Raw genomic sequence first — 14,314 nt, forward strand, 5'->3', positions numbered from 1 at the left:
TTTATAGAGACAAACTGATCAAGCTTTTCTATTTTCTGGCTTTGGTGACTATGTTTAGGGCTTTTCCAATCCAATCTTTTTAAAAAATAACTCTTTAATCCACTTGAATTTATGATGTGTGTGTCCTGGGTATGAGATAGGCAGTGAACTTTTTTCCCTAAATGACAGAATTATAGCTGATACTTAGTAGGAACATTCTACCTGACAGGTTCTGCTCTGAGCCTTTGACAAATTTCAATCTACTTAACCCTTGCAATAACACTACAGGGAGAAGAGAAGTGACGCAGAGTGGTTATGTCATTTGCCCAAAGTCTTGGGCAGTAAGTACTAGCAGGTTGGGTAGCATGTCTTCAGTCTTTGCACTTTACTGTACTATGCTGTCCTGCCTCTCCTGCTAGTAACCAGTTGTTCCAATGCCACTAACTGAACAATCTGGTCACCACTTCTTGTAACTGGAGTGTTCCGGACTCCCAGCTCTTTTATTCATCTACATGGATTTCTGTACCAATTATACACTGTTTTAGCTACTAGATTTCTGTTGTACTCTGTAATAATCACCATTCCAAGTCCCTCCCAGTGTTTCCCTACAAAATTCCCTAGCTAGTCTCAATTTTTTTCTTTCAAAATATGAAGCCTAAAAGCAAAACTAAACACAAACAATAATACATACATTGTTTTGGATTTTGTTAAATTCATAAATTGGGGAAGAATTTGACCACATCTCCCTTGACGTAGTCCAGGCTTTAGTTTCCTGTATCCTTTAAGAGTTTTCTTCATGAGTTCCATCGTTTCTTGGTAACATGTCTGTGATTAGGGACCATTTTTTAAAATGGTATTTTATAACAAGTTACTGTTATAAAATATTTATTAATTAAAACTATTGGCTTTTGTATTTATAACTGACCACCTTGCTGAAACCTGTATGCAGGTCAGGAAGCAACAGTTAGAACTGGACATGGAACAACAGACTGGTTCCAAATAGGGAAAGGAGTATGTCAAGGCTGTATATTGTCACCCTGATTATTTAAGTTATATGCAGAATACATCATGAGGAACGCTGGGCTGGGAGAAGCACAAGCTGGACTCAAGATTGCCGGGAGAAATATCAATAACCTCAAATATGCAGATAACACCACCCTTATGGCAGAAAGTGAAGAAGAACTAAAGAGTCTCTTGGTGAAAGTGAAAGAGGAGAGTGAAAAGTTGGCTTAAAGCTTAACATTAGAAAACTAAGATCATGGCATCTGGTCCTATCACTTCATGGGAAATAGATGGGGAAACAGTGGACACAGTGTCAGACTTTATTTTTCTGGGCTCCAAAATCACTGCAGATGGTGACTGCAGCCATGAAATTAAAAGACGCTTACTCTCAATAAAGGACAGAAAGGTATGGACCTAACAGAAGCAGAAGATATTAAGAGGTGGCAAGAATACACAGAAGAACTACACAAAAAAAGATCTTCATGACCCAGATAATCAAGATGGTGTGATCACTCACCTAGAGCCAGACATCTTGGAATGTGAAGTCAAGTGGGCCTTAGAAAGCCTCACTACGAACAAAGCTAGTGTAGGTGACGGAATTCCAGCTGAGCTATTTCAAATCCTGAAAGATGATGCTGTGAAAGTGCTGCACTCAATATGCCAGCAAATTTGGAAAACTCAGCAGTGGCCACAGGACTGGAAAAGGTCAGTTTTCATTCCAATCCCAAAGAAGGCTCAAACTACCACACAACTGCACTCATCTCACACGCTAGTAAAGTAATGCTCAAAATTCTTCAAGCCAGGCTTTCACAATACATGAATCGTGAACTTCCAGATGTTCAAGCTGGTTTTAGAAAAGGCAGAGGAACTAGAGATCAAATTGCCAACATCCGCTGGATCATCAAAAAAGCAAAAGAGTTCCAGAAAAAACATCTATTTCTGCTTTACTGACTATGCCAAAGCCTTTGACTGTGTGGATCACAACAAACTGGAAAATTCTGAACGAGATGATGGCCTCTGAAAGAGGCCTCTGAAAGAGGACAGACCACCTGACCTGCCTCTTGAGAAGCTTGTATGCAGGTCAGGAAGCAACAGTTAGAACCGGACATGGAACAACAGACGGGTTCCAAATAGGGAAAGGAGTACGCCAAGGCTGTATATTGTCTCCCTGCTTATTTAACTTATATGCAGAGTATATCATGAGAAACGCTGGGCTGAAAGAAGCACAAGCCGGAATCAAGACTGCCGGGAGAAATATCAATAACCTCAGATATGCAGATGACACCACACTTATGGCAGAAAGTGAAGAACTACTAAAGAACCTCTTGATGAAAGTGAAAGAGGAGAGTGAAAAAGTTGGCTTAAAGAAGCTCAACATTGAGAAAACTAAGATCATGGCATCTGGTCCCATCACTTCATGGGAAATAGATGGGGAAACAGTGGAAACAGTGTCAGACTTTATTTTTTTGGGGCTCCAAAATCACTGAAGATGGTGATTGCAGCCATGAAATTAAAAGATGCCTACTCCTTGGAAGGAAAGTTATGATCAACCTAGATAGCATATTAAAAAGCAGAGACATTACTTTGCCAACAAAAGTTCGTCTAGTCAAGGCTATAGTTTTTCCAGTGGTCATGTATGGATCTGAAAGTTGGACTGTGAAGAAAGCTGAGTGCTGAAGAATTGATGTTTTTGAACCGTGTTGTTGGAGAAGACTCTTGAGAATCCCCTGGACTGCAAGGAGATCCAACCAGTCCATCCTAAAGGAGATGAGTCTTGGGTGTTCATTGGAAGGACTGATGCTGAAGCTGAAACTCCAATACTTTGGCCACCTCATGCAAAGACTTGACTCACTGGAAAAGACCCTGATGCTGGGAGGGATTGGGGGCAGGAGGGAAGGGGATGACAGAGGATGAGATGGCTGGATGGCATCACCAACTCGATGGACATGAGTTTGAGTAAACTCTGGGAGCTGGTGATGGACAGGGAAGCCTGGCTTGCTGCGATTCATGGGGTCACAAGAGTCGGACACGACTGAGCGACTGAACTGAACTGATCTGAACTCCTTGGAAGGAAAGTTATGACCAACCTAGACAGCATATGAAAAAGCAGAGACATTACTTTGTCAACAAAGGTCTGTCTAGTCGAGGCTATGGTTTTCCAGTGGTCATGTATGGATGTGAGAGTTGGACAATAAAGAAAGCTGAGCGCAGTATTGATGCTTTTGAACTGTGGTGTTGGAGAAGAGTCTTGAGAGTCCCTTGGACTGCACGGAGATCCAACCAGTCCATCCTAAAGGAGATCAGTCCTGCGTGTTCATTGGAAGGACTGATGTTGAAGCTGAAACTCCAATACTTTGGCCACCTGATGCGAAGAAATAACTCATTTGAAAAGACCCTGATGCTGGGAAAGATTGAGGGCAGGAGAAGGGGACGACAGAGGATGAGATGGTTGGATGGCATAACCGACTCAATGGACATGGGTTTGGGTGGACTGCAGGAGTTGGCGATGGACAGGGAGGCCTGGCATGCTGCGGATCATTGGGTTGCAGAGTTGGGACACAACTGAGCCACTGAACTGAACCTTGCTGAAATAAAGGTACTGTCATCTTGTTACAATTAAGCCAGTTCACGTTCTAACAAAAGCCAACTTTAAAAAGCCCTGCCTGCTGCTCTTCACTGGTGAATAAACAAAAAGCAGGTACAACTGCAAATACATAACAGATGTATGTAAACTAAGAAGCACCTGCACTTCTCATCTTTATCCAGTTGCTTTTCTTGAAATGTTTCAAACAAGACTCACATTCTGCCATAACTTTACTTTCTTTCCATTATAACGTTAAAGTCCTCAATATTATATCTGGCACAGATGGGGCTAATATACAGTCAGTTGATCAAAAATGTAGATTATAGAGATGCATCAAAAATAAGCTGAACACACATCCCCTTAAAAATTTCAAGTTAAAATATGTAAATATACACTCATGTGCAATCTTTTGTGCACTTGTGGGCTTCCCTTGTGGCTCAGCTGGTGAAGAATCCGCCTGCAATGCGGGAGACCTGGGTTCAATCCCTGGGTTGGGAAGATCCCCTAGAGAAGGGAAAGGCTATCCACTCCAGTATCCTGGCCTAGAGAATTCCATGGACTGTATAGTCCATGGGGTTGCAAAGAGTCGGACACAACTCAGCGACTTTCACATCACATCACATCAAAGCCTATTCTTCAAAGTATGGTTCCACTGATGGGGGATATTTGTTTTTGAGTTCTGTTCTCTTTATAGAAGAAGAGTGGTATCTCATTTAGCGTTGAATAAGTGATATTGAACATCTCTCCACATGTCAATTATTGGCCATCTGTACATCTCTGGAAAAATGTCTATATTCAGATCCTCTGCCCGTTTTTTAATCGGGTTGTTTAGTGTTTTGTTGGTGAGTGGTATGAATTTTTTTTAATATATTTTGGCTATTAACCCCTCATCTGATACATTATTTTAGTATCTTCCCACTCAAAAGGTTGCCTTTTTACTAGACAAAAACTTTCTTTTACACACACATATCATACTTTTTCAGATTCTTCTTTACAGTTTATTACAAAATATTTATTATTGTTCCCTGTGCTATTCAGTAGGTCCTTGTTGGCTGTCTTTTCATTTTGCTGGGGGGTTTCTTTTGCTGTGTAGCCTTTTACTTTTGCATGTTTCCCTTGCCTGAGAAGACAACATGCAGAAAGATAATGCTAATACCTATATCATGCCTGATTGCCTATTGGAATGTGGCTATTATCAAAAAGGCAGGAAATAACAAATGCTATAGAGAGAATGTGGAGAAAAGGGACCCCTCATATATTATTGGTGAAAATGCAAATAAGGAAAACACTATGGAAATTCCTCAAAAAATTAAGAATAGAACTACCACGACTCAGCTATTGCACTTCTGGGAATTTATCCAAAGAATACGAAAGCACAAATTTGTAAAGATATATGCACTACTATGTTCACTACAGTGCTATTTACATAGCTAAGGTATGGAAACAACTTAAATGTCCATCAACAAATGAACAGATAAAGATGTGGTTCTTGTGTGAGTAATTAAAAATAGACTACTACTTAGCCATAAAATAAGAAGGAATCTTGCCATTTGTGACACCACAGATGGACCTTGAGGATATGATGCTAAGGGAATTAAGTCAGACTGAGAAAGACAAATACTAAATGATTTCATTCTTATGTAGAATTAATTGGTAAGGGGTCATCTGTATGGTGATGGGTAGAAACTTTTGGTAGTGTACATAAGTTGAATTATAATGTTATACACATAAAACTTTATAAACAATGTTAACATCAATTTAAAAAAGAAGAAGAAAAAAAATAAAAGACTGGTAAATGTCCACTGGATCTCTTCCAAGTCTAGTTGTCTTGCTCACACCTATTTTGACAGTTCTTTTAAATGACTTATCTTTTTAAAATTTCTCAAAAGCATTAATTTTCCTGGGAATCCCTCTTTTTGCTCCTCCTAGTTCATCAGTTTTCATAATTTTAAATTAACTTACATAATTTTATAATGCTAAATAAACACAATGGCATAAACAGACTTGTGAATAAACACACACCTTGGTGAATGCAGTAGGGTGAAGGTAGAATCAAGCTGGCACTCAAGGAAGTGGCAGGCTCTACGGTTCAGCAGCAGTGGCCATCTGTTTTAGGGAGTGCAGCAGGCTAATCCATCATATTGCGTTCAGATGGGAGTAAAAAATGCTTTATTTTAGAATCATGATGCTTAATACAGTATATAAATAGAAACAAACATATGCATGTATGTGTGAAGTATTCCTATACTTGTATTTTGTTAAGGGCTTTTATTATTTTTTAAATTAGGAGTAGATTTCATGTTTTATTAAATGTCTTACTAGCCATCTATTAAGATGATTCTGATTTATCTAATTTGACCTATTAATATGATAAAGTATAGTACACTGAAAAGAACTGAAACACTTACCTTTCTAGAATAAATCTCACCTGGATACACTGTTTTGCCAATATTTTATGTAAGCATCTAAATTCATAGGTAAGTTTGGTGTAAAGCTTTCTCCAATTTTCTTAGTATCCATATAGCACTAATGCAGATACTTGTAAAAAAAGGCTATTTCTATTTAACATAACGATCCCACTATTAAAAAAAATTATTTACAAAATTGGTTGAATCCAGTACTTTGAGATTTTTACTATAGTTTTATAAAAATCAGCATTAGGTTTTCAGGGGCTTCCAACTCAGAGGAATCTTATTTTAAGGACATCATGGAGGTAAGAAGCAGCAAAGGAAGAGGCCAAGTGTGATTTTATGTGCACCTTCCCTTTCCTTCCACAAATTTTATAGCAATTCCTCTTAGAAAGGACTTGGACTTCATGAACATAATGAAAGAGAGGCTTAAAACAAAAGATCAACTAAAAAGTCAACCCCTTAACAAAAGTTTTAATAGTCCTCAAAATAATCACTTTTTGAGTAGTAAAACTAAAAAATAATAAGCCATGTATACCAAGTGAAGCTAAAAAGCATGCACTTCAAAATGAACAAGAAACATTTTTAAAGAGTCTCTTGTATTAAAACATCTTATTCAAGTATACCTGTCATTTATCACTTAATGCAAAGGATAAACAAACCAGTCTTTGTTTTTCTCCTAAAATATATCTAAATTCATTAAGGGGACAGTCTTTTTTTTCTTTTTTTGATGCTTTACTAGGTTTTGTTATTTTAATGGCTTGAATATAAGATTGTTTTTATAGACTAGTGACATCTGGCTCCAAGTGCAAACAGTGAATCATACAGGGGTTCCGTTTCTGTTCAGACTGGCTGATGGACTCTGAAAGGGCAGAGTGTTGACCGAGATGGAGTGTTCTTTTCAGCTCTCACACTTGGCTTTTTTGCAGGCTGGAAGAGAATCATCATCTGCTTCTGATGTCCGAGGTTTCTTCACCGTGGAAATAATTCCAAAAGCAGTTTTTCTAGTTTCTATAAGTCAAACAGGGAAACCAAGGTGCTTAAAGTTAAGATATGATTTAAAGAGGTGGTGTAACAAGCATCCCCATGTTACTGTGACTTATAGCATGAGTAAATGATAAACCTGTATGAACTGCTATGAGCGCTGATGCTACTTACTGCTATCACCTTTACCTGCCCCTAGATTATACAAATATCAGTATATTATTAACAACTAGTTCATTCCAAAGGGACTACCCTCAAGGGTAAAATTACAGGGCAAGTTATCTCTAATGGTCTGTCTCTAATGGTATCTCATGTAGCCAGAAACCAAGTTTCAGAGGTTGGGACAGCACATGCTTAAAGTGTGGAGAGATGGATGAGTCAGGACAGCAAGTACAACAGTCAGCTGTACTGATCCATGGTGGTGTGTGTGCTCACTTCATTTTATGGCACAGACCGTTCATTATCTGTGTCCCTCACTAGATCATGAGTGTCTGTCTGAAGAATCAATCATATTGCATGGCCAACATACAGCAATGCCTGGCTATTTAACAAGTGTTTAAGAAATACTTATTGAGTGAATAAAGAATAATACACATGGATATTGATCTCTTTTATGTTGGTGACAATGGACAAAGAAGAATGGAAATTATTAGATGTTTAGGTCAGGCTGGCAGCAGAGTTCAGCTTCAGTCTAGCTAACTTCTGCTAAAAATGTACTAAGGGGCCAGGCACTGTGTCACCTACAGAGGATTCTGAGATGCCTAAACAGTGCTTCTTTCTACCCATACTGATAGCACATCAGGGGCAAATATAATAGTATAACAGGAATGGAGACCCCACAAGAAGTAACCCTGCCTGGATGAATCAGGAAGGTATCATAAAAGAAGTAACACTATCATAAAAGAAGGAAAAGAAAAAGGAAAGTTTTCCTTTGCAAAGATATGGAGAGAGAGATAAGAAGAAAATAATACTTAGGAGACAAGATAACTGGTGTAAAGTAGGAGTGTGAAAAAATCAGGGGGAATCAAGGCTGGAGGGGTAGTTTGTGAAAGGTCACAGTGCCATGAAGAGATTTAAATTTAGTCCTTAAGAAATGGGGAAGGATGAGGGAGGAAGCAAAACCCTTTGGTAACAAAAGAGATAAAATCAAAGGGACTTGATAAACGCAAATTTAATTAAGACTTGTTTCACGTAATAGAAGTAAAGTCATTTCTAAAAAGTTAAATATTACCTTCTCATTTATCAAGATTAATTTACCAAGTCTACTAAATTTCTGTCAGTTATTTAAAAGCATTTTAATTTATAACAGGGACAAAACTTCTCTCAAGGTCATTACAATGCCAAAATAATCAGGGAACCTCAAAACAAACAGAAATTGCCCAAAATTTGCATTTCACCAAGGAAAATGTTACACTTACAGATGTTTATTTTATCACTATGATTATGAGTAAAAGTCTAAAAATCAGCAGAATAAAAAATATAAAAATTAAATTGTGAAAAGCAATTAACAAAAATGTTTGTAACAAAACAAAAAGGATTAGTTTCAAAATCATTTTAGTTCCATGTCAGAAATATTCTTTTTTAATCACATGAACATTCACTTCTTAATCTAAGCCAACAAGACTATAAACCACTGAAAAACAAGATTTTTATATAGTTACTAAAGTAACTCTTTTAGACCCTGAACCTCTTTTCTCTGTCTCGACCTTAAAATTGCTATTCACTGGCTGCGAGAACCCCACAGGACTCACCTAACTTTGATTCCTTATAGCAAGCCTTAAAACGTGGAAGGCCAGCTACTACTGTGTGTCTCAACTCTTCTGTTTTCTAGGTATCTACTCCTGCACTATTTTCAACAATTGCTCTCATGAGATGGTTTTCACACCCTCCAAGAATTAACCATCTTCTGGTAGTGCTTCTGTGCAGTGGTGTCCTTAAATGTGGCACTCAGGATGATGCAGGTGCCAGTTTGGTCTTAGCAGTACAGAGGATAACAGTGAGACTTTGAATCCTCTTGCCTCAGAATCGAGTAATTCTTTCCATGTAAACTTAGGCTCTCACAGTTTCTACTGTTTCCCCATCTATTTGCCATGAAGTGATGGGACCAGATGCCATGATCTTAGTTTTTGAATGTTGAGTTTAAGCCAGCTTTTTCGCTCTTTTCTTACACTTTCATCAGGAAACAATGGAAGCAGTCAGAGACTTTATTTTCTTGGGCTCCAAAATCACTGCAGATGGTGACTGCAGCCATAAAATTAAAAAGATGCTTGCTCCTTGGAAGAAAAGCTATGACAAACCTAGACAGCATATTAAAAAGCAGAGACATTACTTTGCCGACAAAGGTCTGTATAGTCAAAGCTATGGTTTTCCAATAGTCATGTATGGATGTGAGAGTTGGACCATAAAGAGTGCTGAGTACTGGAGAATTGATGCTTTTGAACCGTGGTGTTGGAGAGGACTCTTGAGAGTCCCTTGGACAGCAAGGAGATCAAACCAGTCAATCCTAAAGGAAATTAGTCCTCAATACTCATTGGAAGGACTGATGCTAAAGCTGAAGCTCCAATACTCTGGCCACCTGATGCGAAGAACTGACTCTCTGCAAAGATCCTGGTGCTGGGAAAGATTGAAGGCAGGAGGAGAAGGGGATGGCAGAGGATGAGATGGCTGGATGGCATCACTGACTCAATGACATGAGTTTGAGTAAACTCTGGGAGTTGGTGATGGACAGGGAAGCCTGGTGTGCTGCCGTACACAGGGTCACAAAGAGTTGGACACAACTGAGTGACTGAACTGAACAGAACCTTAGACTGTATCAGTAATCCTAGTATCCCACCACACTACTGTCTCATTGATCCCAATGTCAACTAAAACCATGGTAATTACAATTTATCCTATAGATGTGCTATTAATTCTACAGGGACAGCGAGCATGAACTAGGGCTGTCTAGGGGACAACTAGAATGAATGGGAATGCTATTAAAGTCCACGAGGCTTCTTTTAGTTTAGCTTCCATAAAAGCCTAGCTTTAGATATAACTTATGTTGAATAGCTGAGGTTCTTGAAGTCAAGAGTAGATCTTCATATTTTTCCCTATTAAATTTTTAAAATTAGTTTCCCTTCTTTGTCTTAGTCTGTTTTAGACCACTGTTACCCAAAATCTTGATGATTCCTTACGTTCACTTAAGATAGACAAAAATAATGGCAGAACTACCAGTCTGAACTATTTCCTAATTTCAGAAAATGTTGATAAAAGTTCTAATTAATTTGGCCATTCCCAGAGCTTATATGATGGGACTAGGCTATGTATGTAATAAAAGAACCTCACACTAAAAATGTTGAAAACAAAAGCAAAATCATCTAATTCATGGTAAGTCAATACAGCAACCCGTTCTCCCAAGCAGAAATCAGATCATTAAAATCCACACATAATATACAAGCCCTCAATAACTTAACTACTCTTTTGTTAAATAACCTAGTCTTTATGTAGCAACCAATTCTGAAGCTTAACACTCATGTGGATGATATCAAGTAAACTGCTTCCTGACCATTACCACTAGTACTAAAAATTACACAGAGAATGAAGACAAAAACAGCTAAACACCCCAATGTTCATCGCAGCACTGTTTATAATAGCCAAGACATGGAAGCAACCTAGATGCCCATTAGCAGACGAATGGATAAGGAAGCTATGGTACATATACACTATGGAATATTACTCAGTCATTAAAAAATTCATTTGAATCAGTTCTAATGAGATGGATGAAACTGGAGCCCATTATACACAGTGAAGTAAGCCAGAAAGATAAACACCAATACAGTATACTAATGCATATATATGGAATTTAAAAAGATGGTAACGATAACCCTATATGCAAAACAGAAAAAGAGACACAGATGTACAGAACAGACTTTTGGACTCTGTGGGAGAAGAAGACGGTGGGATGTTCTGATAGAATAGCATTGAAACAAGCATACTATCAAGGGTGAAACAGATCACCAGCCCAGGTTGGATGCATGAGACAAGTGCTCAGGGCTGGTGCACTAGGAAGACACAGAGGGATGTGATGAAGAGGGAGGCGGGAGGGGGGATTGCGATGGGGAACACATGTAAATCCATGGCTGATTCATGTCAATGTATGGCAAAAACCACTACAATACTGTAAAGTAATTAGCCTCCAACTAATAAAAATAAATGGAAAATAAATAAATAAATAAAAAGCCTCTTTTTCATTCTCCAAAGTCCTGGCATATCAAACACTTCTAGTTCAATTTTTATCATCTGATGAATAAGAAATTCAGTGCCTTCAAGTAGTGGAATTAAGGTAAGGAGGTAGATATATGTAAATGAAATGTGAGTAAAAAACATGGAGTCTATGCATACTTGAACATGTAAACAAAAAATGAGAAAAGAACCACAAGATGTAATAAATGTGCAAAGTTGTGGTCTGAGTTTGCTAGCTGGATCTTTAAAAATGTGTTCGGCGCTTTTGTGCTCCTCATCAATGGCTTAACATGTACTTTTCACTTTTCACTTCTCTCAGTGATTTTCAGTGGGGAAAGCATGTCCCTCTGGAGGAGAAAGGGCAATTAGAGGCCTGTCAAAATGTAGGCAGGGATATATATATATATGTAGAGCTTGAAAGAATGCATTCAACACTCAAGGCAAAGTATATTCATTCCACAAACTACAGAACATAAAGCCTTAAGTGAAGGGCAAGAAAAGCATTGATGCACATGGCTAGTGGGTTCAGAAAAGATGACTTTAAACGAACTCTGAGGGGTAGGATAATAAAAGTTGATATGGCTCAACTGTCTGACAGAAATGACTGGCTCTTAACATGACGACTCAGTGATTCTGTTGGAAAAACATGCTCACCTCCATGCAGAAGCACTGCTCGGCAGTTGGTGGACACTGCAGCCTTGGCATCACTTTCAGACAGCCCAAATAGCAACCCTCTGGGGGGTCGTTAAGGATTTCAGCCCAGAGGCAGCCGAGGACACCAGACTAACAGAAACATAACCGACAATGCCAGCTGCCCTGGCACCGAAAAAGACACTTTAATTCTACAGTTCTTAGCCCAAATGGAAAAAGCATTTGAGAAAAGACTCATTTAACTCTAAACTTTTACTCTTCCCCTTCTTTTCTACTTTACCTTCAACCAGAAAACAAAAGGATAGAGCACTTTAAGTCTTATGTAATTTGTTTTTGAAGCTCTTAGTTGATAAACTTAGTTTTAAAACTCCTGTTAAAGTTTAATATATCAAATTCCAAATTCCCTAAAAGAAAATTGCAATGACTTCTTATTCAGAAAAGGATACAAGTTTGCCACATCGTATGGGCCTCTTATTTCTAAAGGCTAAAATAAAATGAACAAAAAATAGATATGAGAGAAGTTATTCATAACATTTCAATGACTTCATCTGCAGTAAATAGGATGCTTAAGTATCTAAAAATAAGGCAGTCAACTGCATAAATTTAAGTCGTTATAATTTTGATGGGTTTCTTACATTTTTTAAAATAAAAAAGATCCTTGAAAAGCATTTTACAACAATATAAAGGAAAGACTATTTATATAAACAAAATTTGACGCCTCAAAAGAATGGGGATAAATAGGGATAAAATTGCTCTTCAGCAATTACAATGAGCAAATGAAGTTAACAATGAAAACACAACCTTTTATTACATTATAATTCTAATTTCTGCCCTAGAAACCTTTTAGTTTTAAAACTTGGAAAGTGAAAACAAAGTACTTAATGCCAGACTTACCCTTTCTGCAGCACTAGATATAATTACATTCTACAAAATAGAAAGTAATCAACATTAATCTTAGATAAATGTGGGAAAAAACTGAAGAGTCTTACAATACAAATAACCAGCAATCAAATTTTAACATAAACACCAACTTCTTCTTAAGATAAGGTACATAATTAAAGTGATGGATGAAAGACCTCATGTCAGACTAAAAGCAGCCTAAAATAAGAAACAGAACAGGCCTTCCCAACAGATCTCAGGAAAGATTAATCAGTTTAAAAAACTAGTTGAAAAGGGCATGTAACCTTAATTCAACTCAATGAGGACAAATAATTGCTCTCCAGACTATTCTTTCACAGTAGGTAAATGGCCAATTCTTTACTGAAAGATAAAGACTTTCAACACATCTTCCCCCCTTCATGTTATTTTTCCCTAGGGTATTTTTCTTTCTCTTAAAACCTGCAGAGCCTGGTGAAATGGGAGAATTTGTTCTTGGGCCTTGAGAACTTTTTGCTCTAAGGATCAGTTGGATAACCCCAGTATATTGATAATAAACAATCAGATTTGAAAAACATCCTAATATTATGGAACCATACCTTTCCTTTGCAGACCTGCATCAAATTGAGGGCGTTGGAAATTGTGTACCTTCTCATCGTGGAGTCTTTGATAGCAGGGCTATAGAGAAGTTCAAAGCCCACTCCTCGGTCAATTGCCTTCACAGCAAACAAAGAAAACAAAACTGTCAAGGCTAACACACACTGTCTTACTTTATTTTCACTGAACTTCCCTCTCACCTCCTTCCTCACCCTGTCCCTCCTCGCCTAACTCCTGCATGTCCAGGTATAGCTTTGAAAAAAGGCATATTTGTGCTCAGATGGCACCATCCATGGGAGAAAAAAAGATCTTTGGCTCTATTTGATCAACAGAGTTTATCTGAGCTGTGGGGAAGCTGACTTTATATAAACAGGAGTCATCAAGAGGCCGAGGAGAGCAATGTCCCAGGGATGTGGCAGAAGGGCTACTACTACACGAACTAGCAAAAGGAAATTGGAGAGGTGTTCCCTACAGGCAGGGTAGACTGTTTGCAAATGTAGTAAACCAACTAATTTGATCCAGAATGAAGAGACAAAAAGTGAAGAACTCAAAAACATCCTAAGAACAGGAGTAGAAGGCATCTAGAGTAAGTGATTTAGTATGCAAATGCTGAAGGAAGAAACACAAACAGTCAAGAAGTGCTATGTGCCAGGCACTGTGCTGAGAGAGTCTTATGTATTTATTCAACACCCACAATGCCTAGAAAGCACTATGGCAGAGACAGCTAACTGTCCCGCTCTGATCGCCCCATTTTCTTTACTAATGGAGTCAGTATCTTAAGTGGGGTTCATGAATGCCCAGCAAAAACAATGAGAGCAGCCTGCATCCCTGACACTGGCCAGCTTGCAAGCTTGGCCTTCCACATGAGAAAAAGAAACTTTCTTGTTTAAGGTGTTCTTAACAGGGTGGAATCCACAGGTATTCACAGGTAACATCTTATTTAAAAATTTTAGATAGATGAAATACAGAACCATTACCTGAGCTCCTGCTTCCAAGACCATTTTAACGTAAA

At 38.2% G+C, this 14,314-nt stretch overlaps 1 protein-coding gene across 4 annotated transcripts in view; it reads right to left on the minus strand.

Moving 5' to 3' along the window:
* Positions 1–5,717: 5,717 nt before the first annotated feature.
* RPP30 (ribonuclease P/MRP subunit p30) overlaps positions 5,718–14,314 on the minus strand; it is a 30,967-nt gene continuing 22,370 nt past the window's right edge. For all 4 annotated transcript variants that reach the window (XM_043476153.1, XM_043476152.1, XM_043476151.1 and 1 more), the window contains 5 exons: positions 13,305–13,421; positions 12,724–12,753; positions 12,276–12,313; positions 11,833–11,912; positions 5,718–6,984 (listed from right to left, as the gene is read on the minus strand). In XM_043476153.1, the coding sequence (XP_043332088.1) occupies positions 6,875–6,984; positions 11,833–11,912; positions 12,276–12,313; positions 12,724–12,753; positions 13,305–13,421 (375 nt within the window). In that variant the 3' untranslated portion in view covers positions 5,718–6,874. The remainder of the gene's footprint in view (positions 6,985–11,832; positions 11,913–12,275; positions 12,314–12,723; positions 12,754–13,304; positions 13,422–14,314) is intronic.

The sequence above is a fragment of the Cervus canadensis genome, chromosome 8 (assembly GCF_019320065.1).
Source record: "Cervus canadensis isolate Bull #8, Minnesota chromosome 8, ASM1932006v1, whole genome shotgun sequence".
Taxonomy (NCBI): Eukaryota; Metazoa; Chordata; class Mammalia; order Artiodactyla; family Cervidae; genus Cervus; species Cervus canadensis.